The sequence below is a fragment of the Dermacentor variabilis genome, chromosome 2, assembly GCF_050947875.1.
Source record: "Dermacentor variabilis isolate Ectoservices chromosome 2, ASM5094787v1, whole genome shotgun sequence".
Taxonomy (NCBI): Eukaryota; Metazoa; Arthropoda; class Arachnida; order Ixodida; family Ixodidae; genus Dermacentor; species Dermacentor variabilis.
Genome location: NC_134569.1, coordinates 104,392,833 through 104,416,909, shown reverse-complemented (window position 1 = coordinate 104,416,909; position 24,077 = coordinate 104,392,833). Strand labels below are relative to the sequence as shown.

Sequence of the window (24,077 nt, the reverse complement as noted above, 5' to 3'; positions counted from 1 at the left end):
AAATATATATTTTGAAGTCTGTGAAGTCACACTCTACGTACCAGCGCTGAGCTAGCGACGCGAAATTCACTAAGTTTGGCATTAACTTTCTCCATTCTAGTAACCACTTTCTCGAACGTACGAACGAAACTAAGGTTCCGGAAGAATAATTTGTCAGCCTAAACCGATTTAATGGTGGTCTTTTGAAGAAATGACGGAGGAAAGAAGATGCACGTGATGCATGCATGCATGCATTACAGTGCCCACTACACTGCTAAAGGTGGTTAGTCAGGACTAAAGGTGTAAGCGGTCGAAGAATAAAAAAAAACTTCGGGGGAAAAAACTTTCTTTTCTCGTTTCTTTTTAACCAGGATAAAGTTGAAAAGAAAAAGAAAACAGAGCTTCCCTTCAGAAGTCTTCTGTTGCGATGAGACACCTTTCAACGTATCTAAATGTTTGGTCAAAAGGAGGAGTTCGGGAGTCTGTGAAGCACCCGGATCCACGTGGTGGCGAGGACTTTGCGGCAACCAAACCTTGAGCCCCCTTTGCTTGTAGCGTACTCCAGATAGCCACTGTACTGCAGATTCGCCGTTCTTCTGCGGCCTGGGAAAGAAACTGGTCCGAGTTTGGAAATGTGCACATCAAGCTACGTAACAGGCTCGCAGGGAATCGCGTGCAAGAACTTGTGTGCGGCACACGAACCTCGATGTCCGGAAGGCTTCGTCCGCTGCACGGCAAAGCGTTGACGCGTCAAGCGGAAATGAAGAGGACACAGATTGATACAAATGTCGGTCTTGGCGTTTTGACGTGAAATTAATGCCTGACATGAAATCGTGCCTAGACTTTGAACCCGGAAGCTCTGCTGGGACTTTTGTGATGCAATAATGTAACAATTATACTCTTTTCAGTGTTATAGAAATAAATGTCGGGTTTTTCATAGCTCTGTGCGCAATCATTCTTTTTCAATTTTTCGCATTTTTCTGAAAGAAAAGAAAGAAAGAAACCAATATTTTTTTCACGCGTCTTAAAATTTCATGAAATTTTACCTCTCTAGTCAGGGCTGCGGCTATTACAAATATAACCGGAGCACTTTTGTACGCTCCTGCACCGGTAATGCCTAAGGCTGTGCATGAGTACTGCTGCAGAGAACACACCAGAAGGGGTAGAATAAAGAAGGTTGTATCTAACGGGCTTTGGCCCTCAGATTGAACTGAGAAGGCAGCGCGTGTGCATGGGTGCCATTTCGCTACGATATACCACACCGTTGAGGTGAATGTAAATGGCTCAACACTTTCTCGAAAATTCGAGACATAAATAGCCGCAACGACTCAGTTATTAATTAGCAAGAGGAAGCTTTGGTACATGCATTTGGAAATGGCGAGCGGAAATCTGTTTCCGTATATACGATGCATAAACGTCATACTAATCGCTCCTTCTGTATACGCGTCCCGAGTGCACCTTTCGCGAGGCTGACTATAGATAATACTTATGCAAGTGAGTGGCCATTTAATTGCGTGCCTCGCTTATTTTTTTATTTACTTTATGGCGTAGGTGTGTAGGTACACGGCAATAGACTGAACTGATGCGAGCGGGAAATTTAGCGCAGTCAGCAGCAGGTAAGAAGAAAGAACCTTTAGCGGCAAGAATAGGCAAATGTGGCAAGCGAATGGAAGATGAGAAGCGTGCGGAGCTCAGGTATCGAAGGAGAACTTCATAGCGAAAGGAAAGGAGCATGCGACAATTCAATGCTGCTTCGGCATGCAGATGCGTTTGTCCCTTGCGCATGCAACTATGTCTCACTGATAGGTAACTGTGCACACATGATGAGCGCATCAAAGTCGTGGTCAGCACCCACCTCCTTCATCCGGCATAACGGCAGCTTCTGCATAACTGCTCGTTCCAGAAGCGACCAGGACAGCTAGAACAACGGCGAGGCGTTCGAGAGATCCCATGCTCGACGCCCGGTTCCCCGATGTCAGCTCCGGGCTGACGCTGTGTCGCAGTAGCGTTCCAGGCCGGTCGAGGTCTTTGGGAGTCGGAGTGAGCGTCAAGCAGCCTCTGGTTGGCTTTAACCAATGCTTTTGCTGCAACCGGCGCCGCGCGACGCTTGCAGCAAGCGGCGGCTCTGGGCATGGAAAGCACGTGTTGTGGGCGAGCGCGTGTGCGTACACACGCGCTCCAGTTTCCGGCGCAGCCAGTTGAAGCGTGAATCCGGGTAGCCCGCGCGCCGATCGAGGCTCGATCGTTGCGTGCAACACTACAGAAGCGAGGACGAGCGGCTGATCGGGATAGGCTGAGTTCCGCGACTGCGTGCAGTGGGGGAAGCGAAAAGGGCTACGTGGGTATTCGAACGCACCCTTTCGTTATCTCGTGTAGCCGCCTCTGTAAGGGCTAAGAACATCCGCGCCATTCTATTTGTCAACCGTACCGTGAAAAACGAAATTAGGGTGGCGCAACGATCCCGGCGCACGAAGCTTTCGCCTTTTGTATACTCGCAGATCCCTCCCCGTTCGTCGATGCAATGCGCGTGGCCGCAGCTTTCGTGACGCTGCGCGGTACTCCATGTGCGGATAGCGTTTACCAGACCGCGCGTTTTCACTGGCGAAAGCGCGGTCGTGTCGCTCAATGCAGGGACAGCGTTGTTCCCAAGCGATGGGAAGCGCGCCTATATATCTGCGTGTGAGCCGCATGGCCCGTATGTGTGATGCGAGCGAGATAAACCAAAGGCATGATCGAACCTCCTCTGTCGAACGCGTTGCGGGCGACTTGGAAAGCCGAACGTCAACAACTGCAGTTTGGCAGCAGTCACTGAAATGGCGGTGGACATCCTCTCCTTTTCCGGGTTTGAGCGCTTCGCTTCGACACAAATGGGATCGACACGCACGGTCGATGGCACCAACCTTTCTTCTTTTTTTTTTTTGAGCCAACCATTGTGGCGGGCGGTAAAGCTGATGTTTTGTCATCCGCCGGATGGGTTGGAGTTTCACGGTCTAATAATGACGACTTCTACGCAGTTGAGAGCGGAAGAAAGAAAAGGAAAAGAAAAAAAAAAAACATGCAAAACCTGAAAAGCATCGAGTGAACTGAGTGCTGTGTGTCATGCGCAACATAGGTATATAAAGAGCAAATCTTAAATGCATCGCCATGGGGGACACATGAATGGAGGAGAGGATAGCGAACGTTCAGGCATATTGGTCAATGCATAAATGGAATCGCAGGTGGTCAGACAAGACAGCAGAGCGTTCTATTGCTGACAAAGGCCACCGCTTGTACGAAACAGCACGCTATTAGCAGTTAATCATCCTGGACAGTAGGACCGGCGAATGCGGGCTGTACGACAGAGTTAGGCCCTTGAGCGAGAAAATGTTGCATAGCCTTACTCTCCGCTGAATACGTCAGGCTAAAAACGCATCTGATTGACGTCAGATAAGAGCTCGTTAAAGTATGTTCTGGAGTCTATAGTCAGAACAGATCAACTTGCTATGCAGACTGGTCAACTAACTGTCGAGAGAGCTTAATTTCCTTTTTGGTATCGCAGAACGCTGGAAAGGTGAGTCATTGCTTCCATTATATATTTTTTTTTCAGGAGTATTTTTATATGTTTTGCCGTTTCCATCACATCAAAAATTTGACCCAGTAGGATGCGGGCGAGTTGGGGAGAGCGGGGAGGGAGGCGAGTACGTTTACAGAACGTGGTTCGAAGACTTTGGACGATAATCGGTGCAGAAAGCTTCATTCATTTAGTTCGGGTGGTTGAAATTTCCGGAGTCCTCCACTATACGGCGTCCCTCATAATCAGAAAGTGGTTTTGGCACGTAAAACCCCATAATTTAACTTTTTAATTCATTTAGTTGGCAGATTCGCGCTTCACTGGCGGCTTTAGAAAAGGCGCTTTGTCGTACACGTTTACAGTCAGCATAAATTCAAACGCGGACAGGAAAGAACTGATCAGACCGCGAAATGTATAGTCGGTTTTTTAGGCATAGAGTGGTTCCGAGTGTACATTTCGGAACCTGAATTAAGCTGCTGTTACAAATGCAGATGAGCTTGGAAACGAAACAACGCATTGCAGTATAGTTCTCGAAATTGTTTACGTTCGAATTTGCGCTGACAGTATACTATCGCACTCAGAATAAGGCTACAATGCGCGCGCGCGGGGAGAAGGTCTCTCCCGAGTGGCATATAATTGCAGTTGCGCCAGTAGGCGTCGTGTTCGTGATTTAAAGTGTGAAGGTTCTGCTATTCTCGCTTCGAACATCGCCCCTTTATGTTTGTTTCGTCCTCTCCCTCAGTTTCATGCGCAATATTTTGCTCTCGCGAAAACAACAGGAACAGACGGTATCATAAGAAGCCAACAAAGATATCAAGGAAAACATAGGGGAAATTGTACTTACTAATTGAATTAAGAAATGATAAATTAATGGAAATGAAAGCGGATGAAAAAGCAACTGGCCGCAGGTGGGAGACGAATCCACGTCTTCGTATTACGCGTGTGATGCTCTTACCAATTGAGCTACCGCGGCGTCGTTTCCCGATCCACTTTCTGAGGTATATCTGTGTTTTTACTAGAACCCTGGGAGTGTTAGCCAGCGCCACCACTCACGAACCTAGGCGGCGGATGTGGAACATTTATACGGTGGCCACTTTAAGTGTGATCTACACTCTAAAAATTTTTGCACCCTTTGGGGCTTGTCGCACAACGATAATCGTCATCTGCCTTGCTTGCGTTTCCTTTCTTGAAGTCTCAGCGCTCGCTACTTTCCTGTCGAGAGTGATGTGTCACGCTGATAACGTGCAAGCCGTTAAAGGAAATCAGGGCAAGACAGATGACGATTATTGTTGTGGGACGATTAAGATACGACCAAAAGGGCATAAACTTTTTTATTGCGAAAGCAATACTGCTCGCACTTTCGGCCCATCGGTGGTCGTGGCGCCTCCTTACACAGCTGCGCGTCACGTGACCGTGTGACGTCACGCCAGACCGAGAGACGGGGCCCCAGCTCGCGGCATCGATGGTGGAGGCGAAGCCTTGCGCGCCGCTGCTGCGGCGATACCGAGAGAGGGCGCTCGCTGGTGTGACGTCACGACAGACCGAGAGACGGGGCCCCAGCTCGCGGCATCGATGGTGGAGGCGAAGATTTGCGCGCCGCTGCTGCGGCGCTACCAAGAGAGGGCGCTCGCTGGTGTGAAGTCACGCTAGGAGGATAAATGGGACTACAGCTCGGCTCCTCGCAGTGGTCAGCGCTCTACCTTGCGCTATGTCGGATGAAGTATAGCCATAAGTTCAACAAAGGGCAACCATGTCCACACCATCAGCCGAACCAAGGCGCAGCCAAGGGTATTGCTTTCGCAATCTTCCAGGCTTAACCAAGCTAAGCCTTCAGCCAATTTTTTGAGAGTGTATCCTCTTAAAAAAATGGTACGCCGGTTATCCATGCTACGCATTACATGGCCTGCCCAGCTCCATTTTTTTTTCTTAATGTCAAGTAGAATATTGGCTATCCTCGTTTGCTCTCTTTCAGTGGAAATGATCAAGCAGACATAGCTGCACGAGAGGCACATCAAGAACTCAGCGTTCTATACCGGCTATGGTTGGTAGTGGCTTTCACGAAGGCGTACCTACTTTGATTGGAATGACCGACAGTGCTGCGTGCGACGTCTGCGGTGGCGAACGGAACATCGAAGATTTATTGCGCCACTGTCGTCGATTTAAGTCGGAAAGGCAAACTTTGTATCTCCCATTGCGACGGCTGGACGATCGGCCGTTGTCCGTGCAGGTGCTGCTTGAAGACCGTCCCCATCGCTCGTCGGCCCACAAAGCTGTGAAGGCACTTTTGTCTTTCTTGAGGGCGACTGGTCTATGTCAACGCCTTTGACTTGCTCAGGCCCTCCGCGTGCGTGCGCGAGCCCACCGCGGCTTTCCTTCCTCTCCTCTCCCTCTCTTTATCTCATCTTTCTATTCTCTCTTTCCCGTCCCCCCGAGTATAGAGTAGCCAAACAGACGCATTTCTGGTTAACATCTCTACCTCCTCTCTTTATTTCTTCCTACTCCTCCCGTTTGCTCTCTGGTACACACCGCTCTCTTCCCGTTTTTTAGCGTTGCGCCTAACATTTTCCGTTTCGTACATGTAAAAGGAAAATTCGTTTTTCTCGGCAACCACTGCACCAAATTTGGCGAGGTTCGTTGCATTTAAAAGAAAACCTAATCTCTAGGGACTGCTAGTTTCGAATTTTTTATTTATGTCGTAAATTTTTTATTAAAAAATGGCAAACATCGAATATTTTCAGAAAACGAAACTATCAAGTTTACAACTCTGTAACTCAGCAATGAACAATAATACCAAAATTCTGTGAATTTCATCTAACCGTGTATCTAAAGCGAACAAAATTGGTACTTTACACATGAATCTCAAAAAAAATTGAGTAATATGGAAACACGGATTTTGCAGAACCCATGCACATAACGTAATAAGTTCACGTAAGACGTAAAATAATATATCGAATTTGTCCGTTTTCAATCATCTAACGGATGCCGTTTGCAGAACCGCGATATATGTTTTTGATGCAAATCTATTAATTTTTAAACTTCGTGCTTCTATGTTTTTCAAACTTTCGAATTTTTGAATATTATCGTTACAAAATTTAGTCCCCTAATAGACATTCTGCTTCCAAAAGTCACTAGAATTTAGCTTTCTGTCTCAAATGCTCAAATGCAGCAAATTTCATTAAATTCAGCCCAGGAGTTATTCTAGAAAAATGTTTTTGCGTTTTACATGTATTTGAATAGGCTGCGTCGGAGTTGGGCGTGCGCTAAAGCTTCCTCTTAACTTGTTCTCGAGCTTCTTTGTCAACCTCCAAGTTTCTGCCCCAAATGTTAGCACCGGTAGAATGCAGCGATTTTACACCTTTCTTTTCGATAATAGTGGTAAGCTCCCAATCAGGATCTGGCAATGGCTGCCGTATGCCCTCAAACCCATTTTTATTCTTGTGTACATTTCCTTCTCTCGATCAGGGTCCCCAGTGAGCAATTGACCTCTATAATCGTACTCCTTCAGCGACTCTAGAGGAAGACTGGCGATCCTGAACTCTTGTTCCCTTGCCAGGCTATTGATCATTATCTTTGTCTTCTGCATATTAACCTTCCAACCCAACTCTTACACTTTCTCCGTTAAGGTTCTCAATCATTTGTTGGAATACGTCCCCAGTGTTGTTGAACAGGATAATGTCATCTACAAACCGAAGGCTGCAGAGATATTCGCCGTTGATCCTCACTACTAAGCCATCCCATCTTAATAACTTGAATACTTCTTCCAAGCATGCAGTGAATAGCACTGGAGAGATTGTATCTTCTTGCCTGAACCCTTTCTTGATATGTATCTTTCTACTTTTCGTGAGGAGAACCAAGGTAGCGGTGGAATCTTTGTAGATATTTCCCAAGATATTATAAAGGAGATTTATCGAAGTTCGTTGCAACCGTCGGTTCTAGGATGCACCGAGCACAGTCCCCTAGCTCGAGCATCTGCTGCGCGCTTGGTGCTGCTGACTCTGCGCTCATGTTCGTTATTTTCCTTGCAATATTCACGTATATACGCCTTGTGTATTCCTTGGTTACGTAATGCTTCTGATCTATGAAAGCCATATAGAGACGTTGATTGTACTTTGCCGATTCCTCGATTACCTGATTGATGACATGGATGTGATGCATTGTCACTTAACTTGGTTGACTGAAGTGTTTCCCTTATTCTATTGGAAGTTATCTTGGCGAATATTTTATACAGTACTGGAAGGGAGCTAATGGGCCTATAATTTTTAAATTCTTTATCGTTTTCCTTTTCGTGGATTAGTATAATGTTGACATTCTTCCAGTTCTCCGGAACACTTGAAGTTGTGAGATGCCGGATACCCAACTGGAAACCCTTCAGAAACCATGCCTTCATAAAGTCACAGGTAAGCTCAGAAGGTAGAGGAAGAGGGTGCGCAGCCGGGAGGAAGAGGGTTCCCGCGGAAGCCCTCCATTCCCACTTCGCACGCTAGCGGGATGTGTTCGTGCCCTCGTGCAGTGCCGATGGCCATTCGGCGACGTCGGCCACATCGCGGAGCAGGACCCGTTGAAGTGCCCGTATTTACGAAGCCCTCCCCTCACCCCCCCTTTTTTTTTCTTTTTGCCATGTTTACCTTGCAATCTTCTGTCCATCTTTTAAAGCACTGAGACATCGGTCGTACACAGCAGTGCCAAGCAATTATAGTGAGAAATATTCGCATAGCAAACCATCGTTAACTGCCAATATTCGCTGTTAAAATATTACACTTCGCAATTTCGTGAAAGTAATCGCATTGACTTTCCTAATTTGTGGTTGAGTTTAAGCCTGCAGTTCAACTAGTCCAGAGATATAGCGGGGGCTTGCATAAAGAAAGTAACTTCCTGGCACCATCATTCGTTAATTATCTTTTTTTTTTCTTTTTCATGAGTTGTGAAGTAGGTCAACTAAAGATGGCCGATTTCTCAGTCAGCCAAAACTCAACACAAGTAAACGCTAAACGTTTTTGTTTTTATTCACACATTCCGTACTGGAAAAAGACTGACCTCCACGCAACGCGACAGTGTCAATCTGCAGAAAAATTAAGAGAAATTAGACTCGCTTAAACTTCTTCAGTACGATTGGGTGCATCAAAACGCAACAAGGAATTACGTGCGTGTATCGTTTCGCTGTCATTGCTCTTGAAATTTGATAAACATCAACGCTGTGTGTCTGTTTCTTTTTTTTACTTTACTTTAGCCTTGGCTGTTAATGTCGACAAAGAGTGGACAAAATGCATAGCCACTATGTCCATAGCCACGCACTCAAAATCCTTTCATTAGAAATATTTCGCCGGCAGCAGATGGGCTGCCGTCATGACGAGCGAGAAACACTGCTCTTACGTCAGTCTGCCCAAGGTTGCACAGAACTGGTTTACTCATGCGAAATGAAAACCTGCTCAGAAAATAGAGTGAAATACTTGTGCTTACCTGTTGTCATTAGGAAACCTGAAAGACTTCCCAGCAGAACTAGAAATCCCGCTGTTAGAACACCTCAGAGCCGCACAAGACATGTGTTACCATGATTTAGTCAAATGCTTGGTAAACTTGGGCCGCCATCTTGTACGCGTGCGAAAAGCCGACGTTCGGTTTCGCCTCACGCGATTGACCTAGATTGACTTAGGCCGCGATATCGGCGTGGCCTGGACAATCGCGTTCCTTGTACGCTTCATCGCGCTTCGCTGTTTTATCTTTCCCGTCTTCTTACTTGGCTCGACAACCGACCCTGATGACCGAGCGCGATACGACTTGTGATATCGCTGAGCGAGTGGTAAGTGTGAGCGGAGGGAAGCCAAACGGACGGCACGAAGTCAACCCCTTCCTGCGCTTCGCCCGATTTCAAGTTCACAAAAAAGAAATAAAAAGATAACTAAACAGAAAGAAGAGTTGTTTGTCGTTCACTAAAATTTCTTTATTTCTAAATACTTGCGAGTGACAAGAAATGTGAGCATTGACATCTACTTTGTTTCGTTCCACGAGGTCTTAGGATGTCCAGCAACCGCTAGGAGCGCGCACGTTCCCCGAGACCGAAGCGAGCACTTGTCTTCTGGGGGTAGGCGATATTAGAATCTTAGGTTAGGGGACGCAAGCGGCATGCATACGCAAGAACTAGGGGCGACGGTGCTGCGCATGCGCTCACCCTGACGTGGGGGCCTGCGCATGCGCAGTACCGTCGCCCCTCGTCCTCGCGTACACAAGCCGCTTGCGTTCCCTAACCTAAAACTCTCTTTCCAACCTGCAAGAGTGCTTGGCCACGCGCTCGCGCGTTGTAGCTCATACTGTGCGCGATGAGCAGTCTGGTCATCTTACCCGTCATCCTTCTGCGTTATTTTACAGCGGTAAAGCAGCTAGAAACGAAGAAAGAAAAATATCAGTGCCCTTCTACTCTGTGAAGAAGGATGACCAGCGAAGCTCTGTGTGTGGGGGCCACTTAATGGCGGACTGCACCTCCGCCGCGGGTCGGCCCGGCATTGCGCTATCCCGCGGATCGGCCCACGTATGGGGAGTTTTGTTGCTTACAACGACACGAAATTTTCCTTTACGGTAGAGGTATACAGCTTTCCTGTAAAGGACCACACCGCCACTGCATTTGTAGCCGCTGCATTCGACGCTCCAACCGCCAGCTAGCCGGCTTACACCGTGTGTCCCACCTAACGTCATCCAAGCTGTTCAACCGGAAAAAAGAAACTAAAAGAAAAAAATAAACACGATACAAGAAGACCTACGGCGTTCGATTAGCTTGGCTACCGTTAGCTGGGACACCCTATATATATTAGAGCTCCCGTCGGACGACGGCGAAAATGCATGCTGCTAGTCGAGCGCTGCCGATGAGATACAGAACGCCCTGCCGCTTCCTCGTCGCCAGTCACGGTGCAGCCGACCTTGTTCACCGAACGCACGCTTGACAGCAGCACAATACCACTGCGCAAACGCTCCGGCACGTGGCTTTTCTTTCCCCCATATTTCGCGGGATTTCTTCGCAACCCGGAAAAAAGGACTGCGTGATACGTATCGTAAAAGAAACACCTCGATCGGTGGCTTCTAGAAGGTGCTCTACAAATCTGCGTATCATACTTGGGGTCCTCAGCCTATAATTTAAAACAATGGGTAATTAAACTTAATTAATTAGTGAGTTGTGGGGAAGAAAAAAATGTCTGAGTTACTACAGGCTATTGCAAATAATATGCGTTCGGTTCATTTCGCTTCCCCCATGCGCCTTTCATTTTTAAATTCTTGGCTCAAGTTATGCGGGACACCCTGTGTAACACGGCAGTTTGACTTACAAAGCAGTGCCAGTGAGTGCCCTACCCTGCGTAATCGAAAAAATGAACGTCACGATAAAATACCTGCGTGCACACAGTAGACTCGTGGGAATCCTAAAGGCACACAGACCGGCTAGTATGTTGCGACAGGCGTTACATACGAACGTCGGCAAGACTCGTTGCGTAGTGAAATAGGCGCTTGCGCGAATAAAAGTTTCCCCACCCGCGCCAATGAGATTCAAACTCGTGCCTCAGCTGCAATGTGCACTTGGGAGCCGTATGCGCTAACCACAGGGTATCGCATAAAACATCGGCGCTTGCGTGATCTTGTGATCTGTGCCAGGTTCCGCACCGGCGCCACGAAGGGTTTCCGTTTGCTGGTGTCTTTGCATATGCTTCGGAGGCCACAACGGGCACTACTGCAGCGTATACGGAAGCGACGGTGTGTGTATCGAGAATAAGTTCTTGAAGACAGTTTCGCCAGCGAGAGCCTATTGCTGTCGCAGTGAACCCAGAGGAATCACTGAATTTGATGATTTATTTACTTCCATTTGGCCCTTTCTGATCCAAAGCGGCCGCGGCTGGAGTACCCTGGACAAAGACCAAATATCTCGGCCTTTCTTGTTAGTAAATTCTTTTTCTTTCACTCTAGCAGACTGAGCCCTTTGTTTTACCACAACCGGAGGAGCCGTTCCATGTAGTCTCGGAAATCCCTTCTGGCGACACAGCGAACGCGATCGACCTTCTGGGCCATACATCCTGTCGGCGCACCCGTATGGTTAGTCCTTTCACCTGGGCCTCCATCTTTTTTCCGGCATAACTCACTAGCCCCGTCAGTGTTACCAAATGTACGGGTTCGTGTATCTGCAAACAGTTTGTTAGACGCCGTAGACGTACATATAATGTTCAAAATCACTGCGTGTTTTTTATGTCTTACGTCGGGAGCCGCGTTTCTCCTTCTAATTTTGCGAACGAAACGTACGTAGATACGTCGTACCTTCATACTGTTCCCATTGTGGTGCCCGACGGGTTTATACGCTATGATCGGTGGTGGTGGGTAGGTGTAGGTGGTTGCAAAAAACGAGGGCAACCGCGGAAATTGTAACATACCGGTCGACACCTCAACCACTGGCTAGAATGTGGAGAGGAGAGTGCGAGTGGCGAATATGCTTTGCCGACGGGAAGGAGGGAGAGGAGGTGGCGGCACACGTGCCATTTGGCAGGGGCAAACGATGACGTGCATGGCTACCGATTTCTACAGTGCGTGAAATCTGCATGCTATTGATGTGTTTGCATTAGGAGTGTCAAAGTGAAAGAAAAAAGTATGTGTGTGTGTGTGTGTGTGGGTGAAGCCAGTCACGTAGTAGAGGTGGCAATGGGATGGGAGAGCTTAGAACAGCGGATGTATGTATGTATGTATGTATGTATGTATGTATGTATGTATGTATGTATGTATGTATGTATGTATGTATGTATGTATGTATGTATGTATGTGTGTGTGTGTGTGTGTGTATGTATGTATGTATGTATGTATGTATGTATGTATGTATGTATGTATGTATGTATGTATGTATGTATGTATGTATGTATAACCTTCACAAGTTGTACTTCATTTCCTCGAAAAGGCAGAACGGGAGTCGTGCGAGCTCTGAACTCTGCGCAATGCGGCGAGCGTGGTTCAAATCGTGCATCTGAGACCTCAAAGGGGCGCTACGCATTTATCCCGCATTCACCGATAAAGCACAACTTCTTTTTTTTTCTTTTTTTTTTGTTATTGAAGCTTTCTTTCCGAACCCTGCCAGACTTCCCTGACCGTATGTTGCTGCTGGCTTCCCGAATAGCGCGCACTAAAATTAAAATAAAAAAAATGAATTACGTGGCCGATGGTTGGGTTCGAACCTGTGCCCCAGCGCAGCAGTCCGATGCTCTAGCCACCATCAGGCCTCGATCGCACGCATATCGTGCCGTCGTCAACCAGTGCTCTCGACATGATCGCCGCGCGTGTTGCATGCATTGCGTAGCGTACCCGCCGTGGTTGCTCAGTGGCTATGGTGTTAGGCTGCTGAGCACGAGGTCGCGGGATCGAATCCCGGCCTCGGCGGCCGCATTTCGATGGGGGCGAAATGCGACAACACTCGTGCACTTAGATTGAGGTGCACGTTAAAGAACCCCAGCTGGTCAAAATTTTCGGAGTCCTCCACTACGGCGTGCCTCATAATCAGAAAGTGGTTTTGGCACGTTAGACCCCATATTTTTTTTTTATTAAGTAGCGCGGGTGCGTGGAGAGCAAGTGCGACCGCGCCAGTTTCACAGTTTCCGTTGCGCCAAAGATGCAGGAATGAAATGGGCAGATTTATAGCATTTGATTAACCGCTTCACGAAAGCTTTGCTTCACAAATATTCCAAGATGTGCGTTGGATCTGCGTAACATTCTTCAGCGGCACAAGTCATGCTGGAGGTCGCAAATAAAATGGAACTCATAACAAACTCGCAAGGAATACGCAAGAAGCTCTAAAAAAAAAATAATAAACGAAATAGCCAGAACAGCTCATTTGTTCGAGCGACTACCTAGTTTCCTTTCGGCCGGTCACCGAAGGTTCAGTACCCGAATTTAAGAGGAAGCTTCACATCGGCCCACACCACGATTGTTTCCTTATTCCAATAGATGCGAGGCGCAGAAACTTTCCGATTAAATAACCACCGAACCGATGTCAATGAAATTTATAGCAAAGAGAAAGAAAAGTAAATTCTACCTACTGTTTAGGTGAGTTTTTTATAGCAAAGAGAAAGAAAAGTAAATTCTACCTACTGTTTAGGTGAGTTTTGCTTGCGAAAGTTCTATTCACAAATTATTAGATCAGTCTGGTCCGCTTCAATTTAAAAGTTTCCATATATATGTAGTTTGCAAAGTTGTGATAACGTGTTTTACTGATAAGTTAGAGCTGACAACTTGGTGCATTTGTTTTTCTTCAATACGTAAGAATAACAATAGTTTAAATTAAAAAAAAGATCACCTCCCTACCGATGGCTGATTCTAGCTTTTTCGTTCCCATGTATTTCGATCGGAATTCCTAAGGTAAAGGCTCCGGTCAAGCTGCTAATGCTGCAAAGCACCTTTTTTTTTTTTTTTTTTTTTTTTACGAACTTGTACGAATTTTATTTGTGGCTTTGTTTTGGCTCTCAAGTAGATGCCGACGATCCCATTTGTAAATCTTATCAATTTTACGAATTTACGTAGAAGCTTATTTCGTTAACAAAGTTACACCTTACATACATACAAAATACCCACTCATGTGTAAGGGAAAACATGGGGAAGGCGGGAGATGGAAATTAGTAGTACGTTATGTTCTATTATTTAGCCAATGTTTAGCCTACGTATTATTAAGCCTATTTAGCCTATGTTTAGCCTATGTTCCAGTATTATGTCACCTTGAAAAAGACAAGCCCACTTGTCGAAACGTTGGCTCCTGTTTTTATCTTGTTCTCGTTTTGCTCACACTCATGTGTAAATTATATAAAAAGAAAGCTTAATTTGTCTAGCAGCTCAAAAACACGTACTTCAGAAGGGAAATGAAGGTTACAGATGTGAGGTCAAACTAATGTCATAACCAAATTTGTACTCGAATGAAGTGCAGACACCGCGGAATCCAAAGTACGAAAAAAAGAATAAGTAAGAAAGCTTACGCAGCATGCTTTCTTTCAACACGGAAGCTCAACAAAAGCCCGAAGCGCTGTGCGTACAGCTTAAAGGGGGCGCCTAACTCTACGTAAAAGTAGAGTTACTGTATATGTAGCATATACTGTAGCGTTACTGTAGCATATACAGTAACGTAGAGTTACTGTATGTGCTACCTGCGGTAGCACATACAGTAACTCTACGTAAAAGAAAAACAACTGCAACCCCAGGGCCTGCCTCTATCAAGAATGACATTTGGGACAACAGATGCTACATAATCATGTACGTAATACATAGCTTGTGCCATACGGATAACATGGTGCAAGTGCAGGCAACTGCTTTCTAGCCATATACGTCAACTCAAAAGGGGTGGAAGGAGTCGTATCGAAAGTATACAAAAGCCCATTCACACGCCGAAAGAAATGTTTCGAGTTCAATAGGCTGCAGCAAGTTTATCGCTTATTTTATTTTTTTCTTGTTCCTTTCTGGACGGAATGTAAACGTCTTCAATGTTTCAACGTATGCGTCACACTGTACCCGTACCACGAGCGGATGCTCTATTGAAAAAAAAAAAAAAAGAGAAAAAATGTATGTTCGTTGCATTTGGTATGCATCACCATATACGGGTTCCTATATGAAAACCAGTTTGTTAATTCCCGTATAAACCAATATGACCATTTAGGATTATGGTACGGGGCGTAGAGCGTATGGGCCTTTTCAATAGGGCTAGGCTCAAGCAGGGGGAGGGTGCGGTCAAGCCCCCCCCCCCCCTCTCGATCTATAAAGCGGCCAATAGAACATTATGTACTACTGCACCACAGAGAAACCTTATTTTTAACCGGTGAGTTTGCAATTTGTACAGTGGCCAGCAACCTTGTCATCCGTATTAAGATGTGTCATACAGACGTGTGGACTGGTAATTAGACAAAAGAACTGATAAACGGATTATTCAGTAACTATACTTACGGCCGCATACTGCTGTTCCCTTTCTTGCCCGTGATTGTTCCGCGATCGTGTCGCGCCGCCATCTGCCGCTACTATTCGTGCTATTGTTTACCGCCTCCCGGCAGATGGCATCACCAACCTACATGTTGCTCCATCTACTCAAAAAAAAAAAAAAAAAAAAAAAAAGAGTATGAAACAATCACGGCGCCACAAAATGCAGCTTATTGTCTGCCATTTTGTGAAATCTCTATTCACTTTCGCTTGTATTCTCCAGTATAATTAAGCCAAATAAAAATAAATCAATGACCAAACTCTGTCCTTCCAGAGTGCCCGTGATTGGGCCGTCAAGCTCGGCTTGGCGGTCCCTACGTGGGAATAGCTGGGTGGCGCGGGGTCTCCCCTGCGTCTTGTCTGGACCGAAATAAAGTTCTTTCACTCGCTCACTCATTCACTTCGCCCACTCAGTCGCCATAAGTTCTTGTCATGGTTATGTCATGACGTGCACGCGTCATGAATTTACATCATTCTTGCCACACTTGTCATGACATTCATGGGAATCATGCCATGGCTTTACAAACAGACCATGTCATTCATAACAATTTTATGACATACGTGACATGTTATGTCATTAACTGCACACATGCATGTCATAATACGCATATCCAGAATATTATCCAGTTAAATAAATGCATGTCATGTAATTTATTAGTCATTAATGTCATATGGCATGATTGTTATTCATGTCATCTCCATTTTCTAACAAGTATATCAGGATAGTCATGACATGAATGACTTGACGTGATTGTCATGAATGACATAAATAATGTGTGCGTCATGGTCGTTTCTTTAACTGGATATATATCAGAATATGTGTGATGAGACGGGACAAGAATTCATAGAATGACATGTCTTTTCATGAATGCCATGTCCTGCAATTCATGACACACATGTCATTCATGTGATGACATTTATGTCCCATCCCTCATATCAGGACAAAAAGACATGTCAACAATTCATGTCAACCTTGTCGGGTCATATCCTGACATATGGGGTGATAATCTTTAATTTTTCTGGAATTTTTAAAAAGCGCCTGTTGCAGATAACGTAATACTAATCCTTGAACTGCATTATTCAGAGAGGTGGACATTACTCGCATTAGAGATCCAAACACATGCTCAACTAATTTTTAAGATATCCCTAGTTGACTTACTTAGATATGCGCCATCAAACTCGCAGTAAAAATGCACTGTTGTTCACGTACTTTATTTAACAGAACACTTTTTTGAAGCACGAAAGTAACTGGAACACTCATGGGGAAACACGGGGAAGGCGGGAGATGGAAATTCCCAAGACAATGAGCAAAACGAGAACAAAGTAAAAGTGGGAGCCAACATTTCGCCAAATGGACTTGTCTTTTTCAAGGCGACATATGCTTTCCTCGGGTGACTGAAAAAGCTGGCACTGCCGTCGGCATGACGTGGTATGAGGGATCACGTGAACACAGCAGCCACATCGGCTGCTTCGGAAGCACCCAAGCAAGCTGAAAACGAAACTTTAAAGTCCCACCTGCGCTGCGTTTCTGATTAAGTGGGGAGGTTTTCCCCCTTTGGGTGTCTGCTTAACAGCACTCGAAAGCACTACAATAGGTAGTGGCTGCCTTTGAATGCGTCCAATTGCAACATGGTAGGCTACTGCTTGATGTCACAGTGCTGGACGTACGCAGCGGAACCCGGTGTCAGCCATCGCACGTCCTCACAGGACAGAAGCTACGTGAAGCTTGGATCGCGAAACTTGGAATTCGCAAGCAGCCATAGGCTCTAACTCAGGTGTGCAGCAAACACTTCCGCGAGGAAGATTTCTGCTATGGCATTGGGACTGCGATGTTCAGTGAGTAGTAGAAAGTGCGCACCGAGACGCTCGCCTGCGTGCGCTACCCGGCAAATGTTATGAAACTGGTCTTTGAACTTGTAGATGCTAGCCACTAGCAAGTTCCCTGGAATGGAAAGGGAATGGTAAGAAGCACGCTACAAGAAGGCATGGCATATGCTAATGTTTGTGTTAGCGCCAAACAATTCATTAATGTCCTTGATGAAGAAAAAAAAAGTAGCAGCGGGAAATTGCTCGCTGAGAAGACAAATAAACATACAGTGCGATGCAACTTGAGAAATAATTATATTGAAACGTCCAAGAATTTAGAAGATAAAAATATATTGAATCGTTCTGACAACATATCAGAAGTCGCTGTAGGTGTTGAAGTCCTTTTAATTATAACGAAATTATTTTTGAACAACTCGTACATGGAACAATGGTTGCTTGCATACGGCGAAATGCTCATCTGCTGTGGCCTAAAGCTCACGGCACGGTTCGAAAACATGCTCACAGCGAAAGCGAAACAGTGTGTGCTGATATGCATGTAGACACGCAGTCGGTCGCTGCAAACCCGTGTGATCGCTGCATTGAGGCTTTAGTATTGTGTTATGTTCCATTTCGTTATTCAGGCAACCCACTCCAAGAACATATATCAAATACTTTGCTCCCAGCAATTGCCTACCTTTCATGCAAGAAACCGGTTTCGCGGCGACTGCGCGGAGTAGGCGTTTACTGTACGTATTCAGTAAAGAGATAGCGTCTGTAAACCAATCCTTGCTTTCCGTTTGCCCAAGATTATTATTTTGACAGTAAAAACTTCTGTCATTTTCGAGAGTGCTTACAGAAATGTCCAGGAGGGTTCTCGCATGGTGTTTTTATTGAACGTCGACAGCCAAACCTATGAGGAACGCGCCTCGTTATCCATCGTACTAGGCAAGCGAGGCGCTTCCGACAGAGGGCGACTCCGTAAGTCCCCGCCGCCAATATTTAGGTAGGGTTCTTCTAAAGGGGTGAGGGAGTAATTCGGGTGGGCGAGGCAACGATCGAGGGCGTGTTAGCGGCGAGTGTGCAGAATCGAAAAAGAAAAAAGGTGCATTATTCAAAGTTGGAGGAGGAATGCGAGGTAGCGCCGTGTATCAGCCGGTAGACCTGTCACTGTAGGCTCCTTTCTTTTCGTGGAAAGGGCCTGGACGACGGGGATGCGGAGCAGATGATGCCCCCCCATCATCTGCTCCGCTGGACGCCAGATACTCCGCTGGAGGTCAAGATAATCCCCCTCACTGTAGTGTGGGATTTGTGGCATTCACCCAAATAATCCACATACACTACTATGGTACTACAGAACCACGCCCCCAACACTTCCTAATGGCTCCACCCTCGCCCTAACCTCCACCATCAAGTGGCTGACTGCAGCCACCACACAAGACGACCAAGGGATCCTGGCCCAGTAATGTGGAAAGTTGGGCTAGGTGGTGATTAATCATCATACCTTACTGGTGAAGCAGCGCACTGACATAGTGAAGACACACAAGAAAAGACAACACTCGCCTACATGGTCGCCTACGTACATCTATTCTGCATTCGGGGAGGCCGCCAGCGAGCTCCTAGACCGAGGTGCCCCAATACATTGCACACTTTCTAAAAACTAAAGTTTACTTCTACTACTACGGTAGGCATGGTTCACAGCCACCCCTTGAAGCCGCCCCTTGAAAAAATATGAAAAAAAAAGCACTACAAGAACGTATAACTGTTGGCATACTTCACCGCAAGATGTGTCAATGTATTAAAGAAGAAGCAACAAGGTAAAGTGTCCCAATGGAGCGATGGTTTCTATTTACACTTAGGAATGTGTGGGAAGACAAGGGGAAATTGTCATTGTTTCATATACAACCAGTCTCTAACGAAACTGAAACCAGCTCTGGTTTCTCTCATTAACTTTGAGCGTCATAAGGAACAACAACAAAGTCCACAAGCAACAGAAATATGGCATATCTGTATAAGGTTCTTATGTAAGCCAACTTTTTCATTTTATAAATTTTAATTTTTGGTATGAGCATGTAATAAAAGTAGGCAAAGGTTCTTTGAACATTAATTATTTATTTACATGGTTCACAGCCAACATAAGGAAAAAAATACAAACAATGACAAATATTGGAGCAATTAAGTAAGCCTTTTTTATATACATCATTCACTTAAAAAGATACACGTTAAAATTTTGACTGCGAGCACATTTCTGATCACCTTTTCTTTTTCCTTTCCCAAAAACCAGTGAGATTTAAAATACACATAATATACATAAAAAAAGGGAGGGATGGGCATATCACAACAAGTCTCCTGCAATGCGGTTAACAACAAGCTGTCGTACAGTGAAACTTCAAGCCAGCATTGACAAAACACTTTGCAATTCATGTCTGCTTCCAGATTCAGAGGTAGCTGCTCTGTACTGTGGCTTCACAATGCTGCCAAGTTCAGAAGATCAATTGCACTTGTCAGATAAGGCACGCCTCGAGTGACATCTAAAAACAATCAACAATTCCATTTCTCTTCCAGTCACAATAAAGTCAGTAAAAAGCAGTAGGGGAAAAAAAATAGCTGCACAAACTTGAGACTGCACCAAACATTCTTGTCGGCATGGTGTTTGCCAGCAAAAGGCCTTGAAGCTGCACCGCATGCCTTGCGACAAGAATGGGCAGTCTAAGATAAAAGGGGACAAGGAAAAAAAAATGCAACAACAAAAGCTACGTCACTGTGCTATGCGAGGAAGGAAATGCCACTCCAACTTCTTGCTGCAGTCGAAATGCAGACTTTTGCATAATACTGGTTCTTTGGTGACTCACATTTTTCTAGCTTTATTATTATTTTTTTCTCTTTTTCCTCAGGTTGCTCCTTAGAACATAGCAGCAGTCCTTTCTTTTTTTTGTACTTCTTCAGTCACAACCATAAATGAGATGACATGTCAATCCGAAATGTGACAAGTCTCAGTGAATCACCAAAACCACAAAAGTGCTAATACTGATGGAGGACCCTTTCATTCCTCGTCATTTCACAGAAGTTAACAATTCGCTGACAAAGAAAAACAAGATCAATACATTGCTTTTGTCTGTTTGCTCGCCAAAAAGCAAATCATGCAAGGCATGATTGTTGGAGCAAAAACAGCACCTCATATGCAGCACTAGTATCCTTTTAGGCATTAAGTTGCACTGTAAACACACACAAAAAAAAGGCAAGCTTCACGGTTGCAGCTTTGCATTGTCATCTCGCCTATTGCTTTGCATTTGGGATCACCCTAACATGTCACAGAATAAGCAAAAAGTGAACAAGAGCAGATAAGCACGTTAATTTCAGCACTTGTAGTTTTCAGGAGCTTATGCATAGCTAGAAGGCACGTAAGAAGTAAAAATATATTCGGATAATGCTTGTGGAGCTTGAACAGGACATGGACATTTGTGCCTGAAATTGCCTATTTCATCTTTTATGCCCCTTTTTTTAATCTTTCTTCTGTTTTGTGGCTTCCGTCATGGAAGTGCCACAAGTGATTAAGGCACTTAGGTTGTCTTCGTTTCTCGTACTTAGCAAAGGTCCATCGTGGCTGTGTAAATGCAGCTACAACATCTGTACAAGGGTGAAAAAAGGGACGAGAGAGATGTGTACAAGAAGAAAACAACGAAACAATGCGTCTCATGACGATGCGTCACATTGCACGTGCTTCAAACACGTTTGGCACTCAAAAGCATCCTTTACATGACATTCACAAAAAAAAAAAAATGGTTTTCAGGTCTTCAGGAGTTTGCGATGTCTCCTTATTTTTCTGTCGCTTACAACCCTCATCTCAGTTTCCATATCAGTAAGCGAAGTATAAAAGAAACAATAGAGGTGGTAACGTATGCAAGGCTCCAAGACTTGAGCCATGAGGCTTCTGATGCTCTTGCATGTGTTGCCGCATGGTGGATGAACTCAATGTAAAAAAAAAAAAAAAAGACGATTCTCATACACACATGAAAAAGTAACATTTTCTCCCAGCACACAAAAGCACATTCGCTGGATTGGTAACAAGACTGTTGGCAGAACCATGGTTAGCAGTTTTTCCACCAGCTTCAAGGGTTACAATTGACAAAATGAAAATAAGCTGAATTCAAAGCAAGTAAAGTATTACTTTTCTGGTATAATAAGCGCTTATAAGTGCTGCTAAAAACATGTACCAAATAAACCATATCCTCTGCTAAAGACTGATAAAAAGTATAGAAAAACGAAGCTACTAATAAGGCATGACTTCATACGTATGTCGCACCTCAGCTCAAAGAACAAGAAAAAGAAAAAAGGTAGATAATATGCGTACTAAGCTGAATAATCAAAAGATAAAAAGAAAAAAAAAAAAAGAAAAAATATGATGGGCACTATGCCGGTTAACCTCAAACAACGTCTGTGCTCGACGTCAAAAGCAGACTGAAAAGCTGCTGCCATTATATGAGCTTTGAAGTCAGTGCAATGCACCAAGAAGCTGCTGTGTTAACCATAGGTTCTGGCAACAAGCCTTGCCCCTCCTCAGTCACAGACAGCTTCACAAAGGGAGAGGAGCTCTATTTATGGATGGAATGGACGCTGACAACCTCAGTCATGCAGCTAACTCAAATATACAAGTTCCTCTTTCAAAAAAGAGAACAGAGAAAGGAGCAGGGAGAAAACAAGGATAAACAACATAGGAACAAATAGGTGCAATATGTGCGCCCCATGGGACAAGACGCAGCCAGTGGGTGCAGCACAAGGCCTTGTTATTGCTCGACATCAATGGTACTTCCTGATACAGCAATAGACAATAGTTTGTTAAAACCATCAAAAGATGTTGCAGGTCACTCGTGGCTCCTAGCAACGCTGCCCCATCACGTAAGGTATGTGCAAGAATAACAGTGCCACACAATAAGTGGACTGCAAGCCTTGCACTCAGCTTTTCAAGCTGAGTCAAGGCTGCACAAGGCACACTCCATGTAGACAAACACTTTGAGCAAGCCTTGCCTCTATCTCGAGAAGGGGCGTTGGAGCGCAGTACTTTTGCTGCCTTTTGCCGATTGCAGAACACCCTCCCAAAACCTCCCTTTGCACCAAGTCACAACACTAGGGGACAGAACGTAAAATCGGGCATTAAAGTTAAAGGCTTTAAAAATCACCATGCAAGAGCAGACACGGTTCTCATGCATGAAAACATTTAGTAGTTATGGTAATATACGGCAGCCTTACTGCCACAGAAAGCAAATTTTCACACACTATAGTGTCGCCACAACGGCAAAAGCTGTGTATAGTAGACATTACTTCGATAAGGCACACAAGCATGCACGTCTGCAAAGACAATACACACACAGTGTTGATAAGGCACACAGGTCTAAAGTAAGTTCAGCTCACGTGACACAATACACTCGATGATACAGTGACTGTGCACTTTCTCCAGACTAAGTTATCATCAAGAATGGACGGTACTTGTCCCTGTCAATATGCTTAAAGGTATCCGTAAATTCAACCTCAGATAAACTGTTCATCAATAACGGGTGCATCTAAAATTCATTAATGTAAGGCACTTTAGTGGACAGCAGTGGCTCACATGGAATCCTGCACATAATTGGAACAGGGAGTGACCGCTTGCCACCCAAACTTGGGCGTTAAAATGCAAAAACTGCACAGCCTACAAGTGTTCCCCGATAGGAACACAAGGTACGGGAAGGCATGGAGAGGGTGTTCATGCTTCTTGGCCTACTTGACTTGGGCTTGTCCCACTGGAATCCCAGTTCAATGGCAGTGCACCAGTCTGCTTTTTCTCAGAAGGGAGACAGTCCGAGGAAGAAGTTGGTGGAAAGCTGGCAGAAAAAGAAGGGAGGCAAAGGAGAGTGGTTGTCAGGCACTGTCCTAAAGCCATGTGAGCACGCTGTCCTTGCTGGACGTTAACAATGCCTCCATGTCTGACAGAAGGTCCCCCTGCAGCTCCTCCTAGGGAAGCAAAGAAGAGAACACACAGTGCACAGTGAGCACAGACTACTGGGTTTTGTGGCACGGGGTGCAAAACAGCACAGTGTGGCTGCAGTAATTTAAAATGCTCTTCATGGCTCAAACAACAGATGTCACGTGAACTGTAGTCAGTGACAGGTCAAGAATGCAGTGACAAACGCACCTCAGCGTGAGTCTGTACACATGTGCCAGCAAATTCTTGTCGCTCATTTGTCCCCTTGTAGCGTGTGCATGTGTGCGTTTGTGTTCACTTCTCCCATGCCAGCAAATTACCGTCACTCAGTCGCCTACTGTGTGCATGGATGCGTTTGTGTTGACTCATGATCACAGTGCTTCGTGCACTTTGTCTCTGCGGGCTCAGGTACGCAATGAGCTTCTGGGCAAAGACTGTGCCTTTTTCGATGCACAGAGCCCTTCACTGTGCGTCACCAACATTTCTGTGTGCATTCCTGAGGCCTACTACTCGGTGCAAAGGTCTACGCTGTTTTAACAACATGTCCAGGTGAGCATCTTATTTCCTCAGCACTGTGACAATTCTTCGCGCTTTGTACATGAATTTGTACAGTTAGTGCCAGCAGTGCTAGACTTTCTTGATTATAGGTGCCTGACAGCCTGACTGTAACATGTTTATTTACGATTGAGGTACAATAGCATCTTCCCTTCTATGTCTCTGCGAGATGCAAGGAAACTTCCATTTCAAATGTAGAGGAATGGAAAGCAGGTGCATCACATTTTGGAGAGGAGCTTCTTTCATTCTTGAGTTGTCATTGACTGCAGA

The 24,077-nt window shown here is 45.3% G+C and overlaps 2 protein-coding genes and 1 long non-coding RNA gene across 6 annotated transcripts in view; 1 reads left to right on the top strand and 2 right to left on the bottom strand.

Moving 5' to 3' along the window:
• LOC142572443 (uncharacterized) overlaps positions 1-9,215 on the bottom strand; it is a 17,998-nt gene extending 8,783 nt beyond the window's left edge. The window contains exon 1 of one of the 2 annotated variants that reach the window (XM_075681565.1): positions 8,987-9,215. In XM_075681565.1, the coding sequence (XP_075537680.1) occupies positions 8,987-8,996 (10 nt within the window). In that variant the 5' untranslated portion in view covers positions 8,997-9,215. Of the gene's footprint in view, positions 1-1,834; positions 2,305-8,986 lie in introns of those variants that run through there. The other variant, XM_075681564.1, reaches the window with a different exon arrangement.
• LOC142572445 (uncharacterized) lies at positions 3,314-24,077 on the top strand. The gene is made up of 3 exons (XR_012826082.1): positions 3,314-3,529; positions 7,846-7,926; positions 23,661-24,077. It is a non-coding gene; the product is annotated as an uncharacterized LOC142572445 (long non-coding RNA).
• The window catches only part of yki (Transcriptional coactivator yki), a 195,264-nt gene continuing 190,572 nt past the window's right edge, over positions 19,386-24,077 (bottom strand). Inside the window, exon 8 of one of the 3 annotated variants that reach the window (XM_075681566.1) lies at positions 19,386-23,281. In XM_075681566.1, the coding sequence (XP_075537681.1) occupies positions 23,201-23,281 (81 nt within the window). In that variant the 3' untranslated portion in view covers positions 19,386-23,200. The remainder of the gene's footprint in view (positions 23,282-24,077) is intronic. The other 2 variants (XM_075681567.1, XM_075681568.1) reach the window with 2 other exon arrangements.